General features: G+C 40.1%; 1 protein-coding gene across 1 annotated transcript in view; it reads right to left on the reverse strand.

Annotated features, from left to right (window-relative positions):
- Positions 1-26,899, reverse strand: part of LOC133631450 (nicotinamide/nicotinic acid mononucleotide adenylyltransferase 3-like) — a 40,772-nt gene extending 13,873 nt beyond the window's left edge. The window contains exons 1-5 of the mRNA XM_062023651.1: positions 26,769-26,899; positions 24,584-24,730; positions 17,652-17,835; positions 8,072-8,151; positions 1,866-2,280 (exon numbers count right to left, since the gene is read on the reverse strand). Coding sequence (XP_061879635.1) covers positions 1,866-2,280; positions 8,072-8,151; positions 17,652-17,835; positions 24,584-24,730; positions 26,769-26,823 — 881 coding nt within the window. The 5' untranslated portion in view covers positions 26,824-26,899. The remainder of the gene's footprint in view (positions 1-1,865; positions 2,281-8,071; positions 8,152-17,651; positions 17,836-24,583; positions 24,731-26,768) is intronic.
- Positions 26,900-27,181: the final 282 nt, after the last annotated feature.

Raw genomic sequence — 27,181 nt, forward strand, 5'->3', positions numbered from 1 at the left:
ACGCCAGCCCTCGTCTGCTCATCAACACCCGTGCTCACCTGCGTTCCAGCGATCGACGGCGCGACAAAGGACTTCACCCGATCATCGATGCGGTCGGCGGCTAGCGTCGGATAGCGCGTCTGCTATCCAAGTCAAAGTCCTCCTGGTTGTGTTGCTGCAGCCAGCCGCTAATACACCGATCCCACCTACAGCTTTCTTCTTTGCAGTCTCCATTGTTCATTAAACAAATTGCAAAAGATTCACCAACACAGATGTCCAGAATACTGTGAAATTTTGCGATGAAAACAGAGCTGTTTGTATTGTGATACAATGTGTCCGAATACTTCCGTTTCAACGATCGACGTCACGCGCAAACGTCATCATACATAGACGTTTTCAACCGGAAGTTTCCCGGGAAATTGAAAATTGCACTTTATAAGTTAACCCGGCCGTATTGGCATGTGTTGCAATGTTAAGATTTCATCATTGATATATAAACTATCAGACTGCGTGGTCGGTAGTAGTGGCTTTCAGTAGGCCTTTAAAGACCATGACATAAAGTGCGCACAGCACATTTTTTATATATGACCCAATCCAAACAACCTTTTCCACTCATGACGCAAATAAACTAACACAAAAAGTCAACATGGAGATGTGTTTGTGGATATTTAAAAAAAACAAAAACGTCCAAGAACAACACATAATTCAAGACTACACCATTTGAATCAATCAATGCATGTGTTAAATTTTGGGGGGGCGGGTTGTGGTGGGTGGGGGGGTGTAGGGGTAACAGGGGGTGTATATTGTAGCGTCCCGGAAGAGTTAGTGCTGCAAGGGGTTCTGGGTATTTGTTCTGTTGTGTTTATGTTGTGTTACAGTGCGGATGTTCTCCCGAAATGTGTTTTGTCATTCTTGTTTGGTGTGGGTTCACAGTGTGGCGCATATTTGTAACAGTGTTAAAGTTGTTTATACGGCCACCCTCAGTGTGACCTGTACGGCTGTTGACCAAGTATGCATTGCATTCACCCGTGTGTGTGAAAAGCCGTAGGTATTATGTGATTGGGCCGGCACGCAAAGGCAGTGCCTTTAAGGTTTATTGGCACTCTGTACTTCTCCCTATGTCCGTGTACACAGCGGCGTTTTAAAAAGTCATAAATGTTACTTTTTGAAACCGATACCGATAATTTTGAAACCGATACCGATAATTTCCGATATTACATTTCAAAGCATTTATTGGCCGATAATATCGGAAATCTCTAATTATTATATATCCATTCATCCATCCATTTTCTACCACTTATCCCTCTCCTTTATATTAGTATAATACATATAGTTACTTTACATGCAGTCGGCTTTTGGCCCCCGGCCAATTTTTTGAAGCCCAATGCGGCTGCCAAGTCAAAAAGTTTGGACACCCCCTGCTCTAAAGTATTAATCAGTTAAAAAAAAGAGCATTTAGAAAATCCAAGTTTCAATACATCATTTATAACTTCCCCCACGCAAAAAAAGGCAACATTTAGGAGATAAAGATAAGTCCAGAGGAAGACGGACAGGATGCCCTCTCGTCCATCGGTTTTGTTGGCAGCTTTTGTGCAAGTAGAGAGTAAAGTCAATCTCCCCGACTAAAAGAGAAGCATCGATGTGTGATTGAAGTCTTACTTCAAGGGGGGAACTCAGGGCCGTCACACTCATTTCAGTCACGCAGACGCTCTCCTACCTGATGAGCCTGCTCAGAAGCGTTCCTCCTTGCAGAATGTCCACAGTGATCGAGGCTCAAGTGCTGGACTCCTAATGCCCAGCGAGGGCTCTGTGAGCATGTCGAGCTGGTGCATCATCAGCTGGTGGAACTCAATCCCTCGTCCTTGAAGACAAGCATTGATCCGTGTCAGTCGTCCAGACTCTCCGCCGGTTGATGTGCCTCCCTGGCGAGCGGCCTCAAAGCCATGCCCTCATTTCTCCTCTCGCTGTCCTCGGTGTAGAGGTTGTTCTGCTGGATGTATTCTATCACAGAGTCTGGGATGAGGTATTTGACGCTGGTTCCCCGCCGGAGAGCCCGTCTGACCTCTGTTGCGCTGGTCTCATTCCTCACCCACTCTTTCACCTGGAAGATGTTCTGTCTGTGGCGCCAGAGTGTGTCCGATTCGTGCACCACCTGCTCGGGCTGCAGACCCCCGCGACTGACGCACACCAGACCGAAGCGCCCGACCACTTCCTCCATGTGCTCGTCCTGCCACAGGCCTGGTTTGTTGAAGGTGTCCAGGAAATCCGCTCCACAGAGCAGCTTGAGCTGAGGAGGAGCACCTGGAATAACATAATGTACGGAATAATTCTGGTTGTGCTTACTGACCTCAAAGCTATTTTATTTGGTACATGGTGAAATGAAAAGTGTGACCAGTAGATGGCAGTCACACACGAGAGATACGTGTAGACTGCAATATGACTCAAGTAAACAACACCAAAATGTTATGTTCCATTGCAAAAATAGAACATTACTCACGGCGCTCAAAAATCTATCAAGATGTTTTAGTAGTACTTTGGTAAGCTATGAAGCCACACCACTTGATGGATTGTACTGTGCTTCAACATGGGAGTATTATTATGGTGCGTGTATAATCCAGGTAGGACATATTATCTGGCGTTTTGTTTCGCAATATAATGCAAAAGCAACTTTTCTTACCTTCTGGTACCTGCTGTTCTGTATTTGGGATCTGCATAAGTCCTAAAAATTTGTGCGAATCCGCCTTTGTAGTTTGTTAGTTAGTCCATAGTCGATAAGGTTCTTCTTTTTCTCTATCTTCTTGTTATGGGACATTTATCCTCCACTGTTGCCATTTTTAATATAAAGTAGTGTAAAGTTCTTACTTATATCTGTCAGTAAACTCGCCATGAAAGCACTAAAACATACCGGTGTAGTGAGTTTACATTATTCACCCAAGGAACTTTAGAGAGTTCCAGTCGGATGGTTTTTGCCTTGTTGTTGCACTAGTGAGCCACGGATGAGGAGATGCTGCTCCGTTATTGACTGAAGTAAATGTCATTAAAACAGTTAGCTCCATCTTTTGCCCGCCTTTTCCACTCCCGTCCTTGCACGCTACACCGCTACAAAAAAGATGACGGGGAGAAGACGCTGTCGAAGGTGAGCCACGCAAATAAGACCGCCCACAAAACGGCACATCCTGAAGCGACTGTCAGAAAGCGACTTGAAGATGATCTGTAAAACATCATCTATGCAACATTTTGACTAAAGAACCACCATCACATGTTATGTAGACCACAAGGAAGTATTTTACATTTAGAAAAAAGTCATAATAATATGACTCCTTTAATGCGCCCTATAATCTGGTGCGCCTTTTGTATGAAAATAGACCTGACTAGACCCGCTCATCGGCAGTGCGCCTTATAATCCAGTGCGCCCTATGGTCCGGAAAATACGGTAATTGTATTGAAAATTAAACAAAGTTAACAAGTGTTCTCAATTGAAATGCAGAAAAAGTTATATCACTATTACTGAGGATAATGAGGACAAGAAAGAAATGAAATGATGACAGCAGCGACTTAAAAGGCCTACTGAAATGAATTTTTTAAATTTAAAGGCCTACTGAAACCCACTACTACCGACCACGCAGTCTGATAGTTTATATATCAATGATGAAATCTTAACATTGCAACACATGCTAATACGGCCGGGTTAACTTATAAAGTGCAATTTTAAATTTGCCGCTAAACTTCCGGTTCGAAACGCTTCTGAGGATGACATATGCGCGTATGGCTTCCACATTGAAGCCAATACGAAATAGCTGTTTTCATCTCATTCTGGATGTATTCTGGACATCTGTGTTGGTGAATCTGTTGCAATTATGTTCATTGCATTATGGAGAAAGAAGCTAAGCAAGCAAAGAAGAAAGTTCTCGGTGCAAAGCGGATTATTTTGCGAAGGAAGTCAGCAGCAACACAACACAGCCGGCGGTGTTTCATTGTTTACATTCCCGAAAGATGCAGTCAAGATGGAAGAACTCGGAAAACAGAGACTCTATCCAGGAGGACTTTTGACTTCGATACACAGACGCCTGTAGAGAACTGGGACAACACAGACTCTTACCAGGATTACTTTGATTTGGATGACAAAGACGCAGACGTGCTACCGTGAGTATGCAGCTTTGGCTTCCAAACATTTGATCGCTTGACCGTACGTGCGCGTCACGTACGTAACTTTGTTTAAATATATAAGCTTTATGAACCTTGGGTTAGGTGAACGGTCTTTTGGGCTGAGTGATTGTGTGTGTTGATCAGGTGTTTGAATTGTATTGGCGTGTTCTATGGAGCTAGGAGCTAGCAGAGGAGCTAGGAGCTAGCATAACAAACACATAGGTGTTTTTATGCAGGATTAATTTGTGGCATATTAAATATAAGCCTGGTTGTGTTGTGGCTAATAGAGTATATATGTCTTGTGTTTATTTACTGTTTTAGTCATTCCCAGCTGAATATCAGGTACCGTGAGTAGCAGCTGCGCTTCCAAACATTTGATCGCTTGCCAGTACGTGCGCGTTACGCACGTAACTTTGTTTAAATATATAAGCTTTATGAACCTTGTGTTAGGTGAACGGTCTTTTGGGCTGAGTGATTGTGTGTGTAGTGCAGGTGTTTGAATTGGATTGGCGGCTTATATGGAGCTAGGAGCTAGGAGCTAGCATAGGAGCTAGGAGCTAGCATAACAAACACTGAGGTGTTTTTATGCAGGATTAATTTGTGGCATATTAAATATAAGCCTGGTTGTGTTGTGGCTAATAGAGTATATATATGTCTTGTGTTTATTTACTGTTGTAGTCATTCGCAGCTAAATATCAGGTCACCCCCGGCTCTCACAGCATCTTCCCTATCTGAATCGCATCCACTCCCCACTAATCCTTCACTTGCACTTTACTCATCCACAAATCTTTCAACCTCGCTCAAATTAAAGGGGAAATTGTCGCTTTCTCGGTCCGAATCTCTCTCACTTCATGCGGCCATCATTGTAAACAATAGGGAACTTTGCGTATATGTTCAATTGACTACGTCACGCTACTTCCGGTAGGGGCAAGCCTTTTTTTTATCAGATACCAAAAGTTGCGATCTTTATCGCCGTTGTTCTATACTAAATCCTTTCAGCAAAAATATAGCAATATCGCGAAATGATCAAGTATGACACATAGAATAGATCTGCTATCCCCGTTTAAATAAAAAAAAATCATTTCAGTAGGCCTTTAAACGGGGATAGCAGATCCATTCTATGTGTCATACTTGATCATTTTGTGATATTGCCATATTTTTGCTGAAAGGATTTAGTATAGAACAACGACGATAAAGTTCGCAACTTTTGGTCTCTGATAAAAAAAAAGCCTTGCCCCTACCGGAAGTAGCGTGACGACACCGGAGGAAGGACTGCAGTGTTTCCCACACATTCATTTATTTGTGGCGGCCCGCCACGAAAGAATTACGTCCGCCACAAATAAAAAAATTTAAAAAAAAATTTTTAAATTTTTTTTTTTTTAAATTTTTTTTTTTTGTCCTGTCCAGCTTCTCAGGCAAATCATATAGTTGATTTAGATGCCCATATCGGCTGTTCAGATTTACTTTACAAAAGAGAAGTGTAGGATACTTCTCTTGTTGCCTTATTTGTATTTGACCACTACTGTTTTCTGTTTATTTGTTACTGACTGTGGCAGGACACCTCTGGCTCTGTTTCACTTTATGTTGCTGGTAAATAATATGGTTGTAGTAGTAGGCTAAAGTTAAATTATTTAGTATGCACTAATTAAAGGGGCAGAGCTTTAAGAGACATTTTAGCTTTTATATTTTATAATATATATTTTTTGTAAGAACCACAATTAATAAATATATTTCAGTGAATAACTTATTGTTCAAATCTGTATATAAATATGTACATAAAGTGTTGTAATTATATTGTAAAATGGATGGATGGATGGATGGACGGACGTTTAAAACAAAACTGTTATTATTAATTAATAAGTATACATTTTTTGAGCCTTTTTAGAGAAAATCATATAATTGTAGTAAATTATGCAAATTACTCGATGATGTCATGGTGACCACGCCCATAGCCACGCCCCCACCGCCACAGGTATCTTGGCAGTTTATGGGAAACACTGGACTGCTCATATTTTCCTATTGTTTACACCAGCAGCGAGAGAGATTCGGACCGAGAAAGCGACGATTACCACATTAATTTGAGCGAGGATGAAAGATTTGTGGATGAGGAACGTCAAAGTGAAGGACTAGCGTGCAGTGCAGAACGTATCTTTTTTTGCTCTGACCGTAACTTAGGTACAAGGGTTCATTGGATTCCACACTCTCTCCTTTTTCTATTGTGGATCACGGATTTGTATTTTAAACCACCTCGGATACTATATCCTCTTGAAAATGAGAGTCGAGAACGCGAAATGGACATTCACAGTGACTTTTATCTCTTTTATCGGTGAAGCTCTTTAGCTACTGAGCTAACGTGATAGCATCGGGCTTTACTGCATATAGAAACAAAACAAACAAGTCCCTGACTGGAAGGATAGACAGAAGATCAACAATACTACCAAACTCTGGACATGTAAATAAACGGTTAATGCTTTCCAGCTTGGCGAAGCTTAACAATGCTGTTGCTAACGACGCCATTGAAGCTAACTTAGCTACGGAACCTCGACAGAGCTATGCTAAGAACATTAGCTCTGCACCTACGCCAGCTCTCATCTGCTCATCACGACCCGTGCTCACCTGCGTTCCAGCGATCGACGGTACGACGAAGGACTTCACCTGATCACCGATGCGGTTGGCGGCCCGGAGACGGAGGAAGTCAAGGTGAGGTCGTTCGGCTAGCGCGTCTACTATCCTCAAAGTGCTCCTGGTTGTGTTGCTGAAGTCCGCCGCTAATACACCGATCGCACCTACAGCTTTCTTCTTTGCAGTCTCCATTGTTCATTAAACAAATTGCAAAAGATTCACCAACACAGATGTCCAGAATACTGTTGAATTTTGAGATGAAAACAGAGCTTTTTTGTATTGGACTCAATGTGTCCGAATACTTCCGTATCAACCGTTGACGTCATACGTCATCATATCTAGACGTTTTCAACCGGAAGTGTGGCGGGAAATTTAAAATTGCACTTTATAAGTTAACCCGGCCGTATTGGCATGTGTTGCAATGTTAAGATTTCATCATTGATATATAAACTATCAGACTGCGTGGTCGGTAGTAGTGGCTTTCAGTAGGCCTTTAAAGTATAGTTTAGTTGCTCCTATGTTGTGGAGAGTTCCTTGTCTTTTGTCTTTCTGGAATAAAGTTAAAAAGATCCATCAAGAACTCTCTACAAATTTGGCACTGAAGAGACGAGAATCTCTGTGATTACCTAACGCTAAAAACACTCTGCTTGACATCAAACTACGATGTTATAATATTCTCTTTGGAAAAAAACCTCCAGGCTTGTACTGATGTCGAAACTGAGTCTGAACAGAATGTCGTAACATTGCAGCAAGTGTGATTAATCCAAGTTTTCAATAGTTGTGGACACACACACACACACACACACACACACACACACACACACACACACACACACACACACACACACACACACACACACACACACACACACACACACACACACACACACACATGCACACACAGTCCTAAAAGCAACCGATTTAAAAGAATGCCTAATACTCTGAAAGAAGCGGTAGGCTTTTACTCTGCACGTGTTATATAGCACATTACACGAACACAAATCCTTCACACTGACTAAGCTTGTAAAAGACGTGTTAGAGCAGAATACGCAGGAGAAGAAAAGGTTTTACTGAACACTGTGCGCTTTTGTGCATTCAACATTTCAAACCACTGGCACAGCGCCACCAGCTGAAGGCAATATTCATGTCGCTTACAGAGAGGAAGAAAACAAATAGCCCAAATTCACTTTTTTAAACATTTTGTATATAATTCTCCTCACGTCAAATTTATTTGACAAGTTATTCGTACTAACGTTGCATACTTTGGATACCAATAAGATATACAAAACAAAAACAGAAGGTTTGGTGAGTAATAGGTTCTTACTTTGAGAAGGGTGGCTGCTTCCATTGGAGTCATCATGTGACCTCTCTTCATATTCCTTTAGTATACGACCATAATGATACCTATGCAAGGGTGTGAGAGGGAGGGTATTAAATTCTCATATATTATACATACAAACCCCGTTTCCATGAGTTGGGAAATTGTGTTAGATGTAAATATAAACGGAATACAATGATTTGCAAATCCTTTTCAACCCATATTCAGTTGAATATGCTACAAAGACAACATATTTGATGTTCAAACTGATAAACATTTTTTTTTTGCAAATAATCATTAACTTTAGAATTGGATGCCAGCAACACGTGACAAAGAAGTTGGGAAAGGTGGCAATAAATACTGATAAAGTTGAGGAATGCTCATCAAACACTTATTTGGAACATCCCACAGGTGAACAGGCAAATTGGGAACAGGTGGGTGCCATGATTGGGTATAAAAGTAGATTCCATGAAATGATCAGTCATTCACAAACAAGGATGGGGCGAGGGTCACCACTTTGTCAACAAATGCGTGAGCAAATTGTTGAACAGTTTAAGAAAAACCTTTCTCAACCAGCTATTGCAAGGAATTTAGGGATTTCACCATCTACGGTCCGTAATATCATCAAAGGGTTCAGAGAATCTGGAGAAATCACTGCACGTAAGCAGCTAACCCCGTGACCTTCCATCCCTCAGGCTGTACTGCATCAACAAGCGACATCAGTGTGTAAAGGATATCACTTCATGGGCTCAGGAACACTTCAGAAACCCACTGTCAGTAACTACAGTTGGTCGCTACATCTGTAAGTGCAAGTTAAAACTCTCCTATGCAAGGCGAAAACCGTTTATCAACAACACCCAGAAACGCCGTCGGCTTCGCTGGGCCTGAGCTCATCTAAGATGGACTGATACAAAGTGCAAAAGTGTTCTGTGGTCTGACGAGTCCACATTTCAAATTGTTTTTGGAAACTGTGGATGTCGTGTCCTCCGGACCAAAGAGGAAAAGAACCATCCGGATTGTTCTAGGCGCTAAGTTGAAAAGCCAGCATCTGTGATGGTATGGGGGTGTATTAGTGCCCAAGACATGGGTAACTTACACATCTGTGAAGGCACCATTAATGCTGAAAGGTACATACAGGTTTTGGAGCAACATATGTTGCCATCCAAGCAACGTTACCATGGACGCCCCTGCTTATTTCAGCAAGACAATGCCAAGCCACGTGTTACATCAACGTGGCTTCATAGTAAAAGAGTGCGGGTACTAGACTGGCCTGCCTGTAGTCCAGACCTGTCTCCCATTGAAAATGTGTGGCGCATTATGAAGCCTAAAATAGCACAAGGGAGACCCCCGGACTGTTGAACAACTTAAGCTGTACATCAAGCAAGAATGGGAAAGAATTCCACCCGAGAAGCTTCAAAAATGTGTCTCCTCAGTTCCCAAACCTTTACTGAGTGTTGTTAAAATGAAAGGCCATGTAACACAGTGGTGAACATGCCCTTTCCCAACTACTTTGGCACGTGTTGCAGCCATGAAATTCTAAGTTATTTATTATTTGCAAAAAAAAAAAAAAGTTTATGAGTTTGAACATCAAATATGTTGTCTTTGTAGTGCATTCAATTGAATATGGGTTGAAAAGGATTTGCAAATGATAAATAAATAAATGATAAATGGGTTATACTTGTATAGCGCTTTTCTACCTTCAAGGTACTCAAAGCGCTTTGACAGTATTTCCACATTTACCCATTCACACACACATTCACACACTGATGGCGGGAGCTGCCATGCAAGGCGCTAACCAGCAGCCATCAGAGGCAAAGGGTGAAGTGTCTTGCCCAAGGACACAACGGACGTGACTAGGAAGGTAGAAGGTGGGAATTGAACCCCAGTAACCAGCAACACTCCGATTGCTGGCACAGCCACTCTACCAACTTCGCCACGCCGAATTCCGTTTATTTTTACATCTAACACAATTTCCCAACTCATATGGAAACGGGGTTTGTACATACAACAAATATTATTGAGTCCTATAAAAATGTTGGAAAACTTGTGTCATTAGTGTGAACTGAATCAGCATGTGGGACAAAGGCAAACAAAAGTATGAAACCAGCCCCTCTGTAAAGCTTCTTAAAGGTTTTTCCCTATTCAAGTGCAGCGGGATGACGGAGGTGGTGTGCTCTCGGAAAACAACGGGCCAATTTATGACACGATCGGTTGCGCAAACGGGGCTCAGAAACAACTAAGAAGGGGAGGAGCGACGCTCATACGGGGATTTGAGCACAATTCTGAGGAAGGGGGAATTAGAAGATGAATGGAGGAGGTTGAATGATGTAAATGGTAAATGGGTCGTACTTGTATAGCGCTTTTCTACCTTTTTTTTAAGGAACTCAAAGCGCTTTGACACTATTTTCCACATTCACCCATTCACACACACACTCACACACTGATGGTAAGTTAAGTGTGACAGATTGAGCACAAAACTATTGATAATTTTCACTCCAAAGTTTGTATATACACTGTAGACCAGTGTTTTTCAACCTTTTTTAACCTCAAGCTGTTTGTTTACATGCTTTTTTTATTTCTCTTTGCTATTTGGGCTTATTGGACCCTAATTAGAATAAAAACTAAGAATCATCTTTTTATATGATGTACTTAGTCTGTAAGTACACAAACGTGTACTTCATGTGTAGTGACATGTTAATTCTTATTTTTACACTTTTTTCCCCCAAATTCCATTGTATGTTATACTCTCCCGACACCACCAGATGGCAGTATAAGTGTCCACATAAGCGGCCATAAGACCCCAATTCAGTAGTGTACACAATTGTGGAAATAAGAGCTAAAAGGTGCCGTCCACGCATGTGGCCAATAAGCCTTTATTAAGCCAGGGTACATTTTTTTCATTGAAAAAATCCGGAGACACACCACCAGCAGAAATCATTAAAAAATTAAACTCAGTAGACAATAAAAAGTTGTTTTCGCAATTGTTGGATATGAATTTGAACCATAACCAAGCATGCATAACTATAGCTCTTGTCTCAAAGTAAGTTTATTGTCACCACCTGTCACACCACACCCTGACTTATTTGGAGTTTTTTGTGGTTTTCCTGTGTGTAGTGTTTTAGTTCTTGTCTTGCCCTCCTATTTTGGTGGCTTTTTCTCTTTTTTTGGTATTTTCCTGTAGCAGTTTCATGTCTTCCTTTGAGCGATATTTCCCGCATCTATTTTGTTTTAGCAATCAAGAATATTTCAGTTGTTTTTATCCTTCTTCGTGGGGACGTTGTTGATTGTCATGTCATGTGCGGATGCACTTTATGGACGCCGTCTCTGCTCCACAGTAAGTCTTTGCTGTCGTCCAGCATTCTGTTTTTGTTTACTTTGTAGCCAGTTCAGTTTTAGTTTGGTTCTGCATAGCCATCAAGGGGATGGGACAAATGCAGAGGACAAATTTCGCCACATCTAGTGTGTGTGTGACAATCATTGGTACTTTAATCTTTAATTTAATCCCTAAGCTTCAATGCCTTTTCTTAGGGGCACTCACCTTTTGTTTATTTTTGGTTTAAGCATTAGACACCTTTTTACCTGCACACTGCCTCCCGCTGTCGTCTGCATATTGTGATCACGACAAACTATCGTCGTCCCACACGACCTGTTACCGACATCTACAAAGCAATTAGCTACCGGCTGTCACCTACTGATATGGAAGAGAATAACATGGTTACTCTGCCGAGCTCTAGACAGCACCGACACTCAACAATGGCACATTATTTTTGCGGATTATAATTACTGGTTTGCAAAAAATATTTTTAATGCAAATAGGTGAAATTACATAATCTCCCACGGCACACCAGACTGTATCTCACGGCACACTAGCGGCGCAGTGGTTGAAAAACACTGCTGTACACAACTGTGAATGGGACAGTTAGCATTGACACTAGTGCTAAATAAAACCTACTCAAACAGTATTTATAGCACTTATGCAAGTGATGGGCACCGAAGCCTGGTTCCATAATGTCACCGGTGCCAATGGGGGACGGCGTGGCGTGGTGTGGTGGGTAGAGCGGCCGTGCCAGCAACTTCTACAAATTCCGGACTATAAACCGCTACTTTTTTCCTGCAATTTGAACCCTGCAGCTTATAAAGCGATGTGTTCAGGACTGAAAAGATGTGGTATTGTTTGTGCTATGGCGCCATCTTTTGGACAAGTTCGCTCACTGCAGAAATTTAATTTCTGTTTTAATGCCTTGAACCGAACGTAAAACCATCCATAGTGTTTCTACTCATATGGATTCTTCATTCATCACTCCAAGAAACGTTTGTTAGTTTTACAATAGAACTAAAACAATTTGTAATTACTAAACCGTCCTATGTGTGATGTCTGTAGGAGTGTTTTCGTGCATATTTGTACGCGCTATCGTAGTGTAAAGAAGCTCGCGTTGCTAGCATTAGCCAATATGCTAACACGTTTACAAGTGTCTGTGTTAGTATTATTAACTTACAATCGCATTCATATTGTATTGTTTCAGTTTTGGAAATTCACCAAAACACCACCGTGGAGTTATTGAGTCTGTTTAGCTGATTGGAGAGCTAGCTTCCGCAGCTAGTGGGTCCATGACCATGACTTCTGTTTTGTTTGATCAGCCGTTTTACTGCCGTGTTACAGACACCGTTTGGAAACAATTAAGGTATGTAAACATAAACATTTACAGAATCTCTCTGTGTAAATAACTCATTTCACAACGTATGTTGTGTCAATGCAGTTAGCACTGACACTAGTGCTAAATAAAACAAACTCAAACAGTATTTCTAGCAATTAGGCAAGTGATGGGCACCGAAACCTAGTTCTGTAATGGCCCAAAGAAGCAAAGAGAAACTATTATTAGTCACCTTGAGACCAACTCCCTCAAACTTAATGATCAGGTTAGAAATCTAAAGGTAATAATAAACCTTTAACAGCCACATTAAGTCAATAGCATCAGCAGATTTTCACCAATCATTGCCAAAATCAGAGGAGAATGTCAAAATCAGACTTACAAAGACTTGTCACTAGGCTCTCTCAACAAGCTGTAAAGCAGCTGCAGTACATCCAGAATGCTGCTGCTCGAATCCTGACTAGAACCAGGAAATATAAGCAACTTAATCCAGTGCTTAGGTCACTGCACTGGCTTCCTGATGCTCATAGAATATAACAGCTTTACTTGTGTACAAGTCTTTTCATGGTCTTTTGCCAAAGTACATCTCTGACGCGTTAGAGTGAACCATCTCGAACCATCTGGAACTCTGAGAACCTCAGGGAGTGGTCTCCTGCTGGTGCCCAGAGTCAGGCTGCGTTTCTGTTTTATGCTCCTAAAATCTGGAAAATCCTTCCAGAAGATGTGAGACAGGCCTCGACATTGGCAATGTTCAAACTGTGAGAATTAGATATATTTTTAAGTGTTCTTTTTTTAATCCATAGTCATGTTTAAAGCAGCTAGTATTTTCCCATGTCGTGTGTCTTCTCGTGACCTCCTTGCTTTTATCTTATGTCCGCTAGTAAACTCTTTGTTTTGTCTTAAGGGCTCCTGTTTGTCGGCTCACAGAGCGGTTTTGGCCAGCTCCTTATCTGTTTAGAAGTAGCAGCTGCATTTCTTTCGGGGCTGGAGGGGCTTTTTTTTCGCTCTACATAAGCTGACTCTTTTTGTTTGAATTTAGACCTTTTCTTGGTGATGCTATGGTTGCGTTGTAAGGGCTGGTCTCCTAAAGCTTTAGTAAACCTTGGCCAAGTACTGTTCTGTCTCGGTGGTCCTTTTTACTCAACATATATGTCATCCAAAAGAACTTGGGAGTGACCAGTGTGTTTTATTCCTTGAGAGGAAGACTGGTCGCGCGCAACAAATCCCAGGCTGAACATGCACTATATTGCCAAAAGTATTTGGCCACCCATCCAAATGATGAGAATCAGGTGTCCTAATCACTTGGCCCGGTGTATAAAATCTAGCACTTAGGCATGGAGACTGTTTCTACAAACATTTGTGAAAGAATGGGCTGCTCTCAGTGATTTCCAGCGTGGAACTGTCATAGGATGCCACCTGTGCAACAAATCCAGTCGTAACTTTTCCTCGCTCCTAAATATTCCAAAGTCAACTTTATTATAAGAAAAGTGAAGAGTTTGGGAACAACAGCAACTCAGCCACCAAGTGGTAGGCCACGTAAACTGACAGAGAGGGGTCAGCGGATACTGAAGCGCATAGTGCAAAGACTTTCTGCACAGTCAGTTGTTACAGAGCTCCAAACTTCATGTGACCTTCCAATTAGCCCACGTACAGTACGCAGAGAGCTTCATGGAATGGGTTTCCATGGCCGAGCAGCTGTATCTAAGCCATACATCACCAAGTCCAATGCAAAGCGTGGGATGCAGTGGTGTAAAGCACGTCGCCACTGGACTCTAGAGCAGTGGCGACGCCTTCTCTGGACTGATGAATCACACTTTTCCATCTGGCAATCTGATGGACCAGGCTGGGTTTGGAGGTTGCCAGGAGAACGCTACATTTCAGACTGCATTGTGCCGAGTGTGAAATTTGGTGGAGGAGGAATTATGGTGTGGGGTTGTTTTTCAGGAGTTGGGCTTGGCCCCTTAGTTTAAGTGAAAGGAACTTTGAATGCTCCAGGATACCAAAACATTTTGGACAATTCAATGGGATGGCACTTCAAGTTCATATGTGAGTAAAGGAAGGTGGCCAAATACTTTTGGCAATATAGTGTACTTTTATTTAATTGTGCATATGACAACTGAAAGTATTATATTTACACTATTTGATTTTCATTTGAATTATGATTGTTTTTACAATGATTTTCTTTTCTAATTACAATTTGAATTATGTTTTTTTTTATATATTAAAATTTTTGCCTTCTTGTAATTTTCTGATAAAGCACTAAAATTGCCTTTGGTATGAATTGTGCTCTATAAATAAACTTGCCTATGTCTGGGGCCTTCCCGACTCTCCGGAAAACTGATTTTCTGGAGCGTATATAGCTTTCTACTCACCACAGACTTTCTCATTGTAGGAACTAAACATTTATAATTTTGCCTCTGAAGTTCTGTTTAAAAAATATGTTTTTCTTTATTTTTTTGCAAGATGCTGCGCTTCTCTTGTAGTCATCCTTAGCCTGTTAAGGAGGAAAGCCCGCCTCACACTTTGAAAACTCCTGCAGTCAAGCTAAAACGCTCCGAACACGAACACTAGCACTGTTAGCACACTAGTGCGAAAACCACTGTGAACACAACGTTTGTGCTTGTGTTGAACTACTACCTCTTATTGCTAGCGCTAAAACAACTCTGCGAAGCAATGTTAGCACCGACATGAGTGCTAAAGCAACTGCGAACAGTAACGTTACCACCGATGCTAGGCTAAAATAGCTGCAGAGTAATGTTACCACCGATGCTAGAATTACAACAGTGAACAGAAATATTAGCACTAGTGCTAACACAACATAAGAGGACCTTTATTTGGTTGTAATATAATACAGACCAATAAAGTAGGTAATTCAGATAGCAATGATAAAGAATATTTAAATGTTTTTGACATTGTTAGTTTGTTTAATATAATTACATAGCTGGCAAAACACAAAAACAACTAGATGAGGCAATTCCTCAAGGAATTGCGTGTGAATGCTCCAATACTAAAGTTGAACTGAAATCCTGGAATTTTTTTTTAAATTGTTGAAGTAGAGCACACAATTCCCAAACAGGCTGAATATTTTGAAGTTGGAACAGATTGAATTAGATTAAAAATGTGGGAGTTGTTGAACTTTGAAGAATGTCCCATTCCAAAAATGTGGGAATTTCGGGAAAAACGGGATATTTTTTTGAAAATGGTAAAAAACTTGAATGGTCTGAATGAGATGAAATGGTTGGTTTTGGAATTTTTCGAATCGGTCGAGAAATGTTGAAGTAGTAAAATGTTGAATAGAGAAATGGTATTACGGATTTCCTGGAATTTTGCAAAAACCGGGAATTTTTCCAGTTCAAAAAACAACTTTGTTTGTTGTCCTGATTAAGAGGAATGTTTTGGCGGTGGAACGATTGAAAGGCGTTAAACTGTGGAAGAAGTAGTCGCCAGAAAAAAGGGTGGAAATAGGGCTTTGGAAAACCAGGAATTCTGGAAAATCCTGGAATTTTTTTGAACTTGGAAAAAGGTAGTTTGAATTTCCAAAATGGTGGAATATGTTGATGGTAAAATGGTTTGAATCGATTGAAAAATGTGGAAATGGTGGAAGTTTGAAAAATGGCCAAGTAATTTTGAATGGGAAAACCGGTAATTATGGGAAATCCGGGAATTTTTTAGAATTGTTGAAGTAGAGCACACAATTCCGGAACAAGCTGAATATTTTGAAGTTGGAACAGTTTGAATCAGATGAAAAATGTGGGAGTTGTGGAACTTTGAAGAATTTCCCATTGATTTAAATGGGAGTTTCCCTAAAATTTGGGAATTTGGGGAAAAGCGTAATTCTTTTTTAAAATGGTAAACCAGGAATTCTGGAAAATCCTGGAATTTTTTTTGAACTTGGAAAAAGGTTGTTTAAATTTACAGGATGGTGGAATGTGTTGAAGGTGGAATGGTTTGAATCTGAAGAAAATAATGGAAGTTTGAAAAATGGCCAATTCATTTTGAATGGGAAAAATGACCCGGAAAACCTGGAATTCTGGGAAATCTGTGGGAATTTGTCAAGGGAAAGCCCGCGATTCCTGAATAGGCTGAACAGTTTGAAGTCGGAACGGTTTGAATCGGGTGAAAAATGTGGAAGGTAGAGCGCGCCAAAATCTAGATGTCAGAATAATTGTATCTAAGTTATCACAAAACTTTGTGTTCCATTGAGTTCAGCTCGCACTGTGAGAGGACAAAAGCTGTCTTTGATCCTACCAAGCAGAAGGCTTGTAAAACTCCACTGTGTACGATGGGAAGCGACATGAAGGCGTCGGTTTCTTTCTTCAATTGTATTCCACAGGAAGATTTTATCTTGACTCGATATCTACCAAGCGGAGAGGAAGCAGGGCCTGACTCCCCTCCAGGCACCTTTTCTTTGAACTGTTTTTAATCAAAGGCGATGGCTGTTTACGGCCCCCGTCCCTTAGAAACAGCTGTTGCCATGTAATCAGGGAAAGTCCAAATAAAAGAGGAGGCGTACAATCTTTCGTCAGAGCGTGGTGAGACTGTGCAAAGAGTACTGTCCAGACATTTCTCCTCAATTGAGCCAAATTTAATTCTGTCTCTGTTTAATTCCTTGCTTCTTGTCTTGTTTAATAGATGTCATCAGTGTTTGAACCTGACACTAGAGAAGAAGAAGAAATTGAAGAAGTTCAATAAATAGATGAATTTTAGTGTAGATAACACATATGTGTGAATGCTTTGGAGCACTGACACATATATGTGTTATCTAATAACGAGCTAACAAATATGTAATTTTTAAATGGTATCAGCTTATAATGGTGACAACACCAGTACATTAACATGATAACCCTAACCCAACTCTCTAAATAGTCCAACTATTGTTAACAATTGTTGCAAGTAAAAAATTAAAAACGGCAAATTCTGATCTTTCCGTTTAGTACCTCATGGTGACCACCGTTTCAGTCCAGTCAGGCTGCTGGCTCTCCCATTCGTCGACGGTGACCCAGTTTGAGCTCTGCAGCGCGATCCTCGCCATAGCAATCCTGTGTTTTGCCAGCGCCAGGCCTTGCTTCCCGTAGCTGTCACTCACAGGAGACACGATGCCACCCACCACCTGGTACTGGCCTGGAGGGAGAGAATATTCATTCAGTTTTTCTAGGTCAGGAGAGTTGACGCCGACGCGGAATGTATTTAGAGTACATAGCTTGTTATTTCAAAGTTGGTAATGCCGACAGTGTTACTGTTCGTTGTCATACAAGTAAGTGTATTAACGAGACTTAATGAACTGTGACACTGATCGTGGTCATTGTGGATGAAAAGTTTAGATATTTTATTGTTGTTGCAAAAGAGTGGAATGGAGACACTCCAACTTCCAGGGAAGATGCTGCTCCCTCGAGCTCCATGAGTGAAACATGAAGATATCAAAATACGTAACCAAGGTATTTTGTGTCAATTTCAACAGTTAAACTGAGTTGCAAAGCAATCACAACACATACTTTAATTTTGCAGACTTGCAGTTTTTAAAGACTTGAGGAGTAAAGTGAGAGCATACATGCCGCTTTAAGAAGAACACAAAAGTTAGAATCGTATTTGTTTTAAATTCAGATACATTTTGAACTTCAACAAATACTGTATATACAGTAATTAAAACAAGAGCTGCCAAGTGATTATTTTTAGTAATCAGATTAATCACACGTTTGAACTGTGATTAATCAGGATTGGCAGGCCTCGAATTTTTACTTTTTCAGGTCAAGGCAAGTGCTGCCTTAAAGAAGGGCTCATATTTTAGGGCACCAAGGCAAGTTAGACGGGCACAAAGGTAAACACTATTTTCTTTCCAAAAAAGGGGCTACAAAGCATGCATGAATATATATTATAAACTATTTTTATTATTCATTATTAATATCAACTTGTCAGCTTTCTGTTATTACATCCTTTACCTCTATTTTTACATTTTGATAGAGGGAGGTATTCTTTTTCTTATTTATTTATTTATTTTTTAAGTTATGTACATTTATATGTACATGTAGATCAGGGGTGTCTAAACTTTTCCTACTGAGGGCCGCACACGGTAAAATTAAAGCATGTGGGGGCCATTTTGATATTTTTCATTTTCAAACCATAACAAAATATATGGATTTTTTAATTTATTTTACCTTTAGGGGTCTCGGGGACCATAAAGGGTCTGAGTCATTAAAATGTTAAAAATAAGTCAGATTATAATTTTTATTTTTTATTTAACGCTTACAGTAAATCTCTATATCAACTTCAAGTTGATATAAAGTAATACAAAATAAAATAAAAATGTTTTATGGCTTTTCTGTCATAAACAACTTTGTTTTTTTTATAGTAAAACTGAAATATGCAGTATTTAGTAATTAGAGCCCTAAAAGATCAATAATGAAGGACACCATTGATTTTAATTCTTTAATGTTTTTGAGTAATCACAGTGAAAAGATAAATAAAATATCACTAAATATATTTGGGATTCCAAAAGGTGCCCCACTCATAAAGTGACACATTTTTATTAGGTTTTTCTTTTACTTTCAACACTTAAGTTACGAGATCAACTTCAGATATATCTGTCGATTTTATGCTGGAGCTATTATTTTGTTTGTTTTATGCGCTTTTGTCAAAGAAAACTTTGATGTTTTTGTATGGCAACTACACAATATATGAAATATTTACCACATAAAACATTTTAAAGTGAAATATTTGAAGTAATTGGAGCCCTGAAAATAATTAATTATAACATGGATTTTTTGTCACTATTTTTTTTTTTTGAGCAATGGCAAAAGAAGTAAAATAAAGAAAGACAAATGATGATGTATCGGGACAGATCCATTAAGAGTTTGAGCAGAAATATGTCGTATAGGAATTAACTATCCACAATAACACATTAACAAAATGTTGTGTCACATGAATGGTTTTTAAAGTAACTTTGTGACATGAAAAAACACAAATGTAAGAAAAAAAACCTGGTGTTACTTTTTGATATTAATATAAAACTCAAAGCAGTTTGGCTAATGAAGATGAAGTCTAATAAACAAGCTTTGTTCTTCTCCACCATCGCCGCCTTGTAGTTCAGTGCGGCAGTTTGGCCAACAAAAATTAAGAGGAGTGACACCTCCCACATCGAATACACAATCTTCACAGCCAGCGTTCAATTCGATGAGATGACAAAACATTTTAGCTAGTACTTGTTATTTGAACACTGATACAGTTAGCAGTTAAATAAAGGAGGGGTGAACATCCCAGTAAACAAACTAAAGACTTTATAAACAAGTTGTGACAATGTTCACGACACATCGCCTGCTGCATGTTTCCTCACATCATTAACTCTCAGTCACAGCAGCTGATGGACGCTGTATTGAGAAAATAAAAGCAACATCAAACAGTTTTTCTCCTTTGCTGTGTACTTTTAGAGTGGGAACAAGTGTCTCCGATATTGTCCACACCGGTCTCCATCTAAACAGAGCAGTTCGCTCTTAAAAGCACACGGCGGGAAGCGAGGGAAAATGACGTTAAACCAAGAGCTTGGCTTTGTTTACTCGGAGGGGAACTCTCCGGAGCAAAGTTTGTGTAGTTAGTCTGCCATGATTATCAAGCCAAACGTATGCGTTCATAAATTACGTGTTTTCGGTAATTAAAAAAATTAGACAATATGTTCTTGTCGTCGATGTTCGTACATTTTTTAGGGCATCACGGCAAGGGACGAGGGCGGTCGAGGCTTTTGCCGCAGTTGCCGTGGTTAAATTCCAGCCCTGGATTAATCGCAGGTTATTATTTGCTTGCGTGAATAAAATGTGTTTAAGAAAATACCCCTATATTTGGATACAAATGCAATTTTGTCGCCAGAATGTCACACAGGGGGAAAAAATTCAAATGTTTTACTGAACTACAAGTCATTTATTTGCTCAAAACTTGATAACAGTAAGTATAGTCAAAATTAAGTGCACATTTTGAAAGACTTTGCGATAATATAGCAAACACGGTACAGATGCATATTAATAGATCAAGTAAACACACCATTTACTCTTCCTTTGTTTCTCCAGCTTCTTAAACAAACAAGCTTATTTACCTTTTCAGATGACAGCGCTGATCTCTTTTTGTTAGTGGCTGTACATTTCAAAAAGGCATTGTTTAATTTATCTGTGGTAAACACAGATAACCTCAGCCAGCATAGTTTGTTGTTTACTGTCCATGTAGCATTCTTGCCAGCGACGCCATACTCCGTCATGTTTCGCCTGAAGATGCTATTTTAAACTTGATGTGCGCCGATAATAAGTAAGTTTGTCGCTGCAATACTAACTAACTACCTCAGTTTTATCTAAAGTTCCATCCAAGTTCTTTTTTAAGGGCGCAGAGCACATCGCTCCAACTATCATCCTGATGATGATGACTTACAGCTTATCAAAACCATTAAACTGAAAATGTGGGATTTTCAAAAACAGTAAGTCATGATTATTAAAATAAAGGCTTGACATTTCTTACTTTGCATGTAATGAGTTTATATCACATTTGAAGGTGATGAATGGATTTTTGCATGATATTTAAATCATTTTGAGTTTCACCTGTACAGTATGTAAGGCATGAATCGGCTTGATACCTGTTTGCATACAAAGTCAATAGGTGGGTTGCAATCACGGGACCTAGAGGCACATGTGGGCACTTCAGGGTTTCAGGCGATGGTCGAGGGCGGTGTTTTTCAACCACTGTGCCGCGGCACACTAGTGTGCCATGAGATACAGTCTGGTGCGCCGTAGGAGGTTATCTAATTTCACCTATTTGGGTTAAAAATATTTTTTGCAAAGCAGTAATTATAGTCTGCAAATGATGTGTTGTTGTTGAGTGTCGGTGCTGTCGAGAGCTCGGCAGAGTAACCGTGTAATACTCTTCCATATCGAGTGTTTCCCATAAACTGCCAAGATACCTGTGGCGGTGGGGGCGTGGCTATGGGCGTAGTCACTACGACATCATCGAGTAATTTGCATAATTTACTACAATATGATTTTCTCTAAAAAGGCTCAAAAAATGTATACTTACTAATCAATAATAACAGTTTTGTTTTAAACGTCCATCCATCATCCATCCATTTTACAATATAATTACAACACTTTATGTACATATTTATATACAGATTTGAACAATAAGTTATTCACTGAAATGTATTTATTAATTGTGGTTCTTACGAAAAATATATCTTATAAAATATAAAAGCTAAAATGTCTCTTAAAGCTCTGTCCCTTTAATTAGTGCATAATAAATAATTTAACTTTAGCCTACTACTACAACCATATTATTTACCAGCAACATAAAGTGAAACAGAGGCAGAGGTGTCCTGCCACAGTCAGTAACAAATAAACAGAAAACAGTAGTGGTCAAATACAAATAAGGCAACAAGAGAAGTATCCTACACTTCTCTTTTGTAAAGTCAATGTGAACAGCCTATATGGGCATCTACATCAACTATATGATTTGCCTGAGAAGCTGGACAGGACAAAAACAAAACAAAACAAAACAAAACAAAAAAAAAACAGGGGTTATTTTTTATTTTTTTTTAATTTGTGGCGGACGTAATTCTATCGTGGCGGGCCGCCATAAATAAATGAATGTGTGGGAAACACTGATATCAGTAGGTGGCAGCCGGTAGCTAATTACTTTGTAGATGTCGGAAACAGCGGGAGGCAGCGTGCAGGTAAAAAGGTGTCTAATGCTTAAACCAAAAATAAATAAAAGGTGAGTGCCCCTAAGAAAAGGCATTGAAGCTTAGGGAAGGCTATGCAAAACAAAGCTAAAACTGAACTGGCTACAAAGTAAACAAAAACAGAATGCTGGACGACAGCAAAGACTTACTGTGGAGCAAAGACGTCCACAATGTACATCCGAACATGACATGACAATCAACGATGTCCCCACAAAGAAGTATAAAAAAACAACTGAAATATTCTTGATTGCTAAAACAAAGTAGATGCGGGAAATATTGCTCAAAGGAAGACATGAAACTGCTACAGGAAAATACCAAAAAAAAGAGAAAAAGACACCAAAATAGGAGCGCAAGACAAGAACTAAAACACTACACACAGGAAAACAGCAAAAAACTCAAAATTAGTCAGATGTGACAGGTGGTGACAGTACACCTACTTTGAGACAAGAGCTATAGAGATGCATGCTTGGTTATGCTTTAAAGTCATATCCAACAATTGCGACAACGACTTTTTACTGTCAACTGAGTTTCGTTTTGTAATGATTTCTGCTGGTGGTGTGCTTCGGGATTTTTTCAACGCAAAAAATGTGCCTTGGCTCAAAAAAGGTTGAAAAACACTGGTCTAGGGTCCCATTAGCCTACTGTTCATAAAACTGAATCCGTGCAGATTTGGGCATATTTTAACAGGTTCAGAGGCAAATATATAAGCGATTACGATAAATATACTTTTTAGTTTTTGTTACGAAAATGGACAAAGAAAATACGGTGGATATACAATCACAATATTTATTACTAGGACTTAACATGACGTGAGTTTATTTGCACAAGCAGGTCTTCTAGTTATATTTAGGCATAGCAACCACAAAAGAACACTAGCAAATGCGATTGTGGAGGGGGGCGTGGCCTGCGGCGGAACGGGGTGTTGCCAGGACCGGCCTCGAAGACAGCGACAGGTGCGTAGATGGCCCAGGTGGGCCTTGTTATCTAATCACTAGTTGCCTTTATTAGCAGCAGCCGTGATGAAACGAGTAGTCGGAGTTGGAAGTGCTGCTGATCGGACGCAGCAGACAAAGACACTTTGCTGAAAAGCAAAAGCCTCTGCACCTCTTTATGAAAATAAAACAGTGTTATACCCTGAAATTCCTGGCTTGTTGGGCGCCAAATGTAGAGGTTGCCCTCTAGTGGGTTCTTCGGACCACCATACACTGCCAGGAGAGCCAGGAATTTCAGGGTATAACACTGTTTTATTTTCATAAAGAGGTGCAGAGGCTTTTGCTTTTCAGCAAAGTGTCTTTGTCTGCTGCGTCCGCTGAGCAGCACCTCCAACTCCGACTACTCGTCTCATCACGGCTGCTGCTAATAAAGGCGACAAGTGATTAGATAACAAGGCCCAGCTGGGGCATCTACGCACCTGTCGCTGTCTTCGAGGCTGGTCCTGGCAACACCCCGTTCCGCGGCAGGCCCGCAGGCCACGCCCCTCCTCCACAGCGATCTCTTGTCCTTTTCCTACGTTTATTTTTTGCTATCAAACACTACTAATATAGTTGAGAATAAACTGGATTGCATCACAGAAAAGTTCTCAAACAAATCAAATGTTCAAACAAACACTTTACAAAGTGATCTCTGCAGACAGGAGCATGGTCCGATTGTATTCCACAAGATGATGAAGTGATATTTTTACGTTTGGTTCTGCTCTCAAACACTACTAATATAGTAGAGAAGAAACTGGATTGCATCACAGAAAGTTCCTCAAACAAATCAGATGTTCAAACAAACATTTTATAAAGTGATCTCTGCAGACACGAGCATGGTTTGATTGTATTCCACAAGATGATGAAGTGATATGTTTAAGAGACATTTTTTTCCGATGCACTTTTGTTTTTTCCTGACTTTATTACCTTTATGAACCACTTCTTTCAGGACTTAATGAGAGCTATTTCCTATCTCTCTATTTGAACGACTGGAACATCCAAGAACAGAACAGCAATACTAATTTTTTTGCTCAAACTTTACTCTCACTCGTTTTAATGCTACGCTCAAGCTGCTTGACCATCGTGTCAATTTAGCCGCCAAGAAGAAAAACGGATATGATGTCATATGCAACCCACCTATTGGTGACACAAACAGGTTGCACGATTGACAACAAACGTCCCAATGACCTCTGACCTGTGCTGTGCAGATGGTCTCTGGCCAGCTCAAACAGCCTCATATGCTGGTTGGTGATGGGATTGAAGGAGCCGCAGGCTAACAAGACTAGCGGCACACGCTGGATAGGCATTTTGCAGAGAGCCGCTCTCAGGATGGTAAAAGAACCTTGACAGGAGAAGAAACCACAAATAGTTTGAAATCTGAACACAATAGACACAAGTGACAGAATAAGGTAGCTTCCTATTGGTGCATCTGCCTACCAGTTGACCTGATTGTGGACATTTGTACAAACCCCAAAATCAGTAAAGTTGTCACGTGTAAATGGTAAATAAAAACAGAATATAATGATTTGTAAATCCTTTTCAACTTATATTCAATTGAATAGACTACAAAGACAAGATACTTAACGTTCGAACTGGAAAACGTTATTTTTTGCAAACATTAGCTCATTTGCAATTTGATGCCTGCAACATTTTTCAAAAAAGCTGGCACAAGTGGCAAAAAAGACTGAGAAAGTTGAGGAATGCTCATCAAATACTTATTTGGAACATCCCACAGTGGTGCAGGCTAATTGGGAACAGGTGTGTGCCATGATTGGGTATAAAAGTAGATTCCATGAAATGCTCAGTCATTCACAAACAAGGATGGGGCGAGGGTCACCACTTTGTCATCAAATGCCTGTGCAAATTGTTTAAGAACAACATTTGTCAACCAGCTATTGCAAGGAATTTAGGGATTTCACCGTCTACGCTCCGTAATATCATCAAAAGGTTCAGAGAATCTTGAAAAATCACTGCACGTCCCAATGACGTGCAGTGATTATTATTACGGACCTTCGATCCCTCAGGCGGTACTGCATCAAAAAGCTACATCCGCGTGTAAAGGATATCACCACATGGGCTCAGGAACACTTCAGAAAACCACTGTCAGTAACTACAGTTGGTCGCTACATCTGTAAGTGCAAGTTAAAACTCTACTATGCAAAGCGAAAGCCATTTATCAACAACACCCAGAAACGGGCCTGAGCTCATCTAAGATGGACTGACGCAAAGTGGAAAAGTGTTCTGTGGTCTGACGAGTCCACATTTCAAATTGTTTTTGGAAACTGTGGACGCCGTGTCCTCCGGACCAAAGAGGAAAAGAACCATCCGGATTGTTCTAGGCACAAAGTTGAAAAGCCAGCATGTGTGATGGTATGGGGGTGTATTAGTGCCCAAGACATGGGTAACTTACACATCTGTGAAGGCACCATTAATGCTGAAAGGTACATACAGGTTTTGGAGCAACATATGTTGCCATCCAAGCAACGTTATCATGGACGCCCCTGCTTATTTCAGCAAGACAATGCCAAGCCACGTGTTACAACAGCGTGGCTTCATAGTAAAAGAGCGCGGGTACTAGACTGGCCTGCCTGTAGTCCAGACCTGTCTCCCATTGAAAATGTGAAGCCTAAAATACGACAATGGAGACCCCGGACTGTTGAACAACTTAAGCTGTACATCAAGCAAGAATGGGAAAGAATTCCACTTCAAAAATGTGTCTCCTCAGTTCCCAAACGTTTAATGAGTGTTGTTAAAAGGAAAGGCCATGTAACACAGTGGTGAACATGCCCTTTCCCAACTAATTTGGCACGTGTTGCAGCCATGAAATTCTAAGTTAATGATTATTTGCAAAAGAAAATGAAGTTTCTCAGTGTGAACATGAAATATCTTGTCTTTGCAGTCTATTCAATTGAATATAAGTTGAAAATGATTTGGAAATCATTGTATTCTCTTTTTATTTACCATTTACACAGAGTGACAACTTCACTGGTGGTGGGTTTTGTACAAAAGTATCTGCAAGTGTCCAAGTGGAACAACAATACTTTTATGTCTATGATGTCATGCTGAACACGTGATCATGCTTCTGGCTGCCCTAAGCAGCTATAAATACTGTTATATACAATCCAGCCATTTTCTACCGCTTGTTCCTCTCGGGGTCGCGGGAAGTGGCTGGAGTCTATCCCATATAAATAGTTGAACACACTTTAATTATAAATAATAATTGAGAACCCGTCGTCTTATGCTATCTAACTCAAAATGTAAAATGGATGTTCAGTAAATAACAGACTATGTCATCACCACAGATTTCCAACACTAAGCCCGAGGTTGAACAGTCAGCTTGTTTTCATGTGGTTTGATACAACAGAATAGGACAAACCTACCCTGAATGCAGTGTTTACTTTTCAAAATGTCTTTAGTGGCGGGCATGATATTCATTTTGAGGACGTCTACTTGAAGAGAGCGACCACAACAACCGCAGACCAGGAGCCGTCCATCTTGGTTTGTCTCGGATGTGACGTCATCACGCCGCCAAATACCGCTTCATTTCATTTGAAGCGTCAGATTTTTCCAATGAAAAACAACACATGTCTACTTAAAAGTTTAATAAACATCACAAAATAAAATTTACTTTTTTATTAAGACTTTCACAAGCTGCTGATGCTCGTTTGAACGTATGTGTCACACACTTTTAGCTCCGTTAGTAGGACAAGGGCCTAGTTATTTGTTCCACGCTTAAAACGAAGTTTATTTATTTATTTATTTATTTATTTATTTATTTATTTGTAATTATTAG

The sequence above is a fragment of the Entelurus aequoreus genome, linkage group LG16 (assembly GCF_033978785.1).
Source record: "Entelurus aequoreus isolate RoL-2023_Sb linkage group LG16, RoL_Eaeq_v1.1, whole genome shotgun sequence".
Taxonomy (NCBI): domain Eukaryota; kingdom Metazoa; phylum Chordata; class Actinopteri; order Syngnathiformes; family Syngnathidae; genus Entelurus; species Entelurus aequoreus.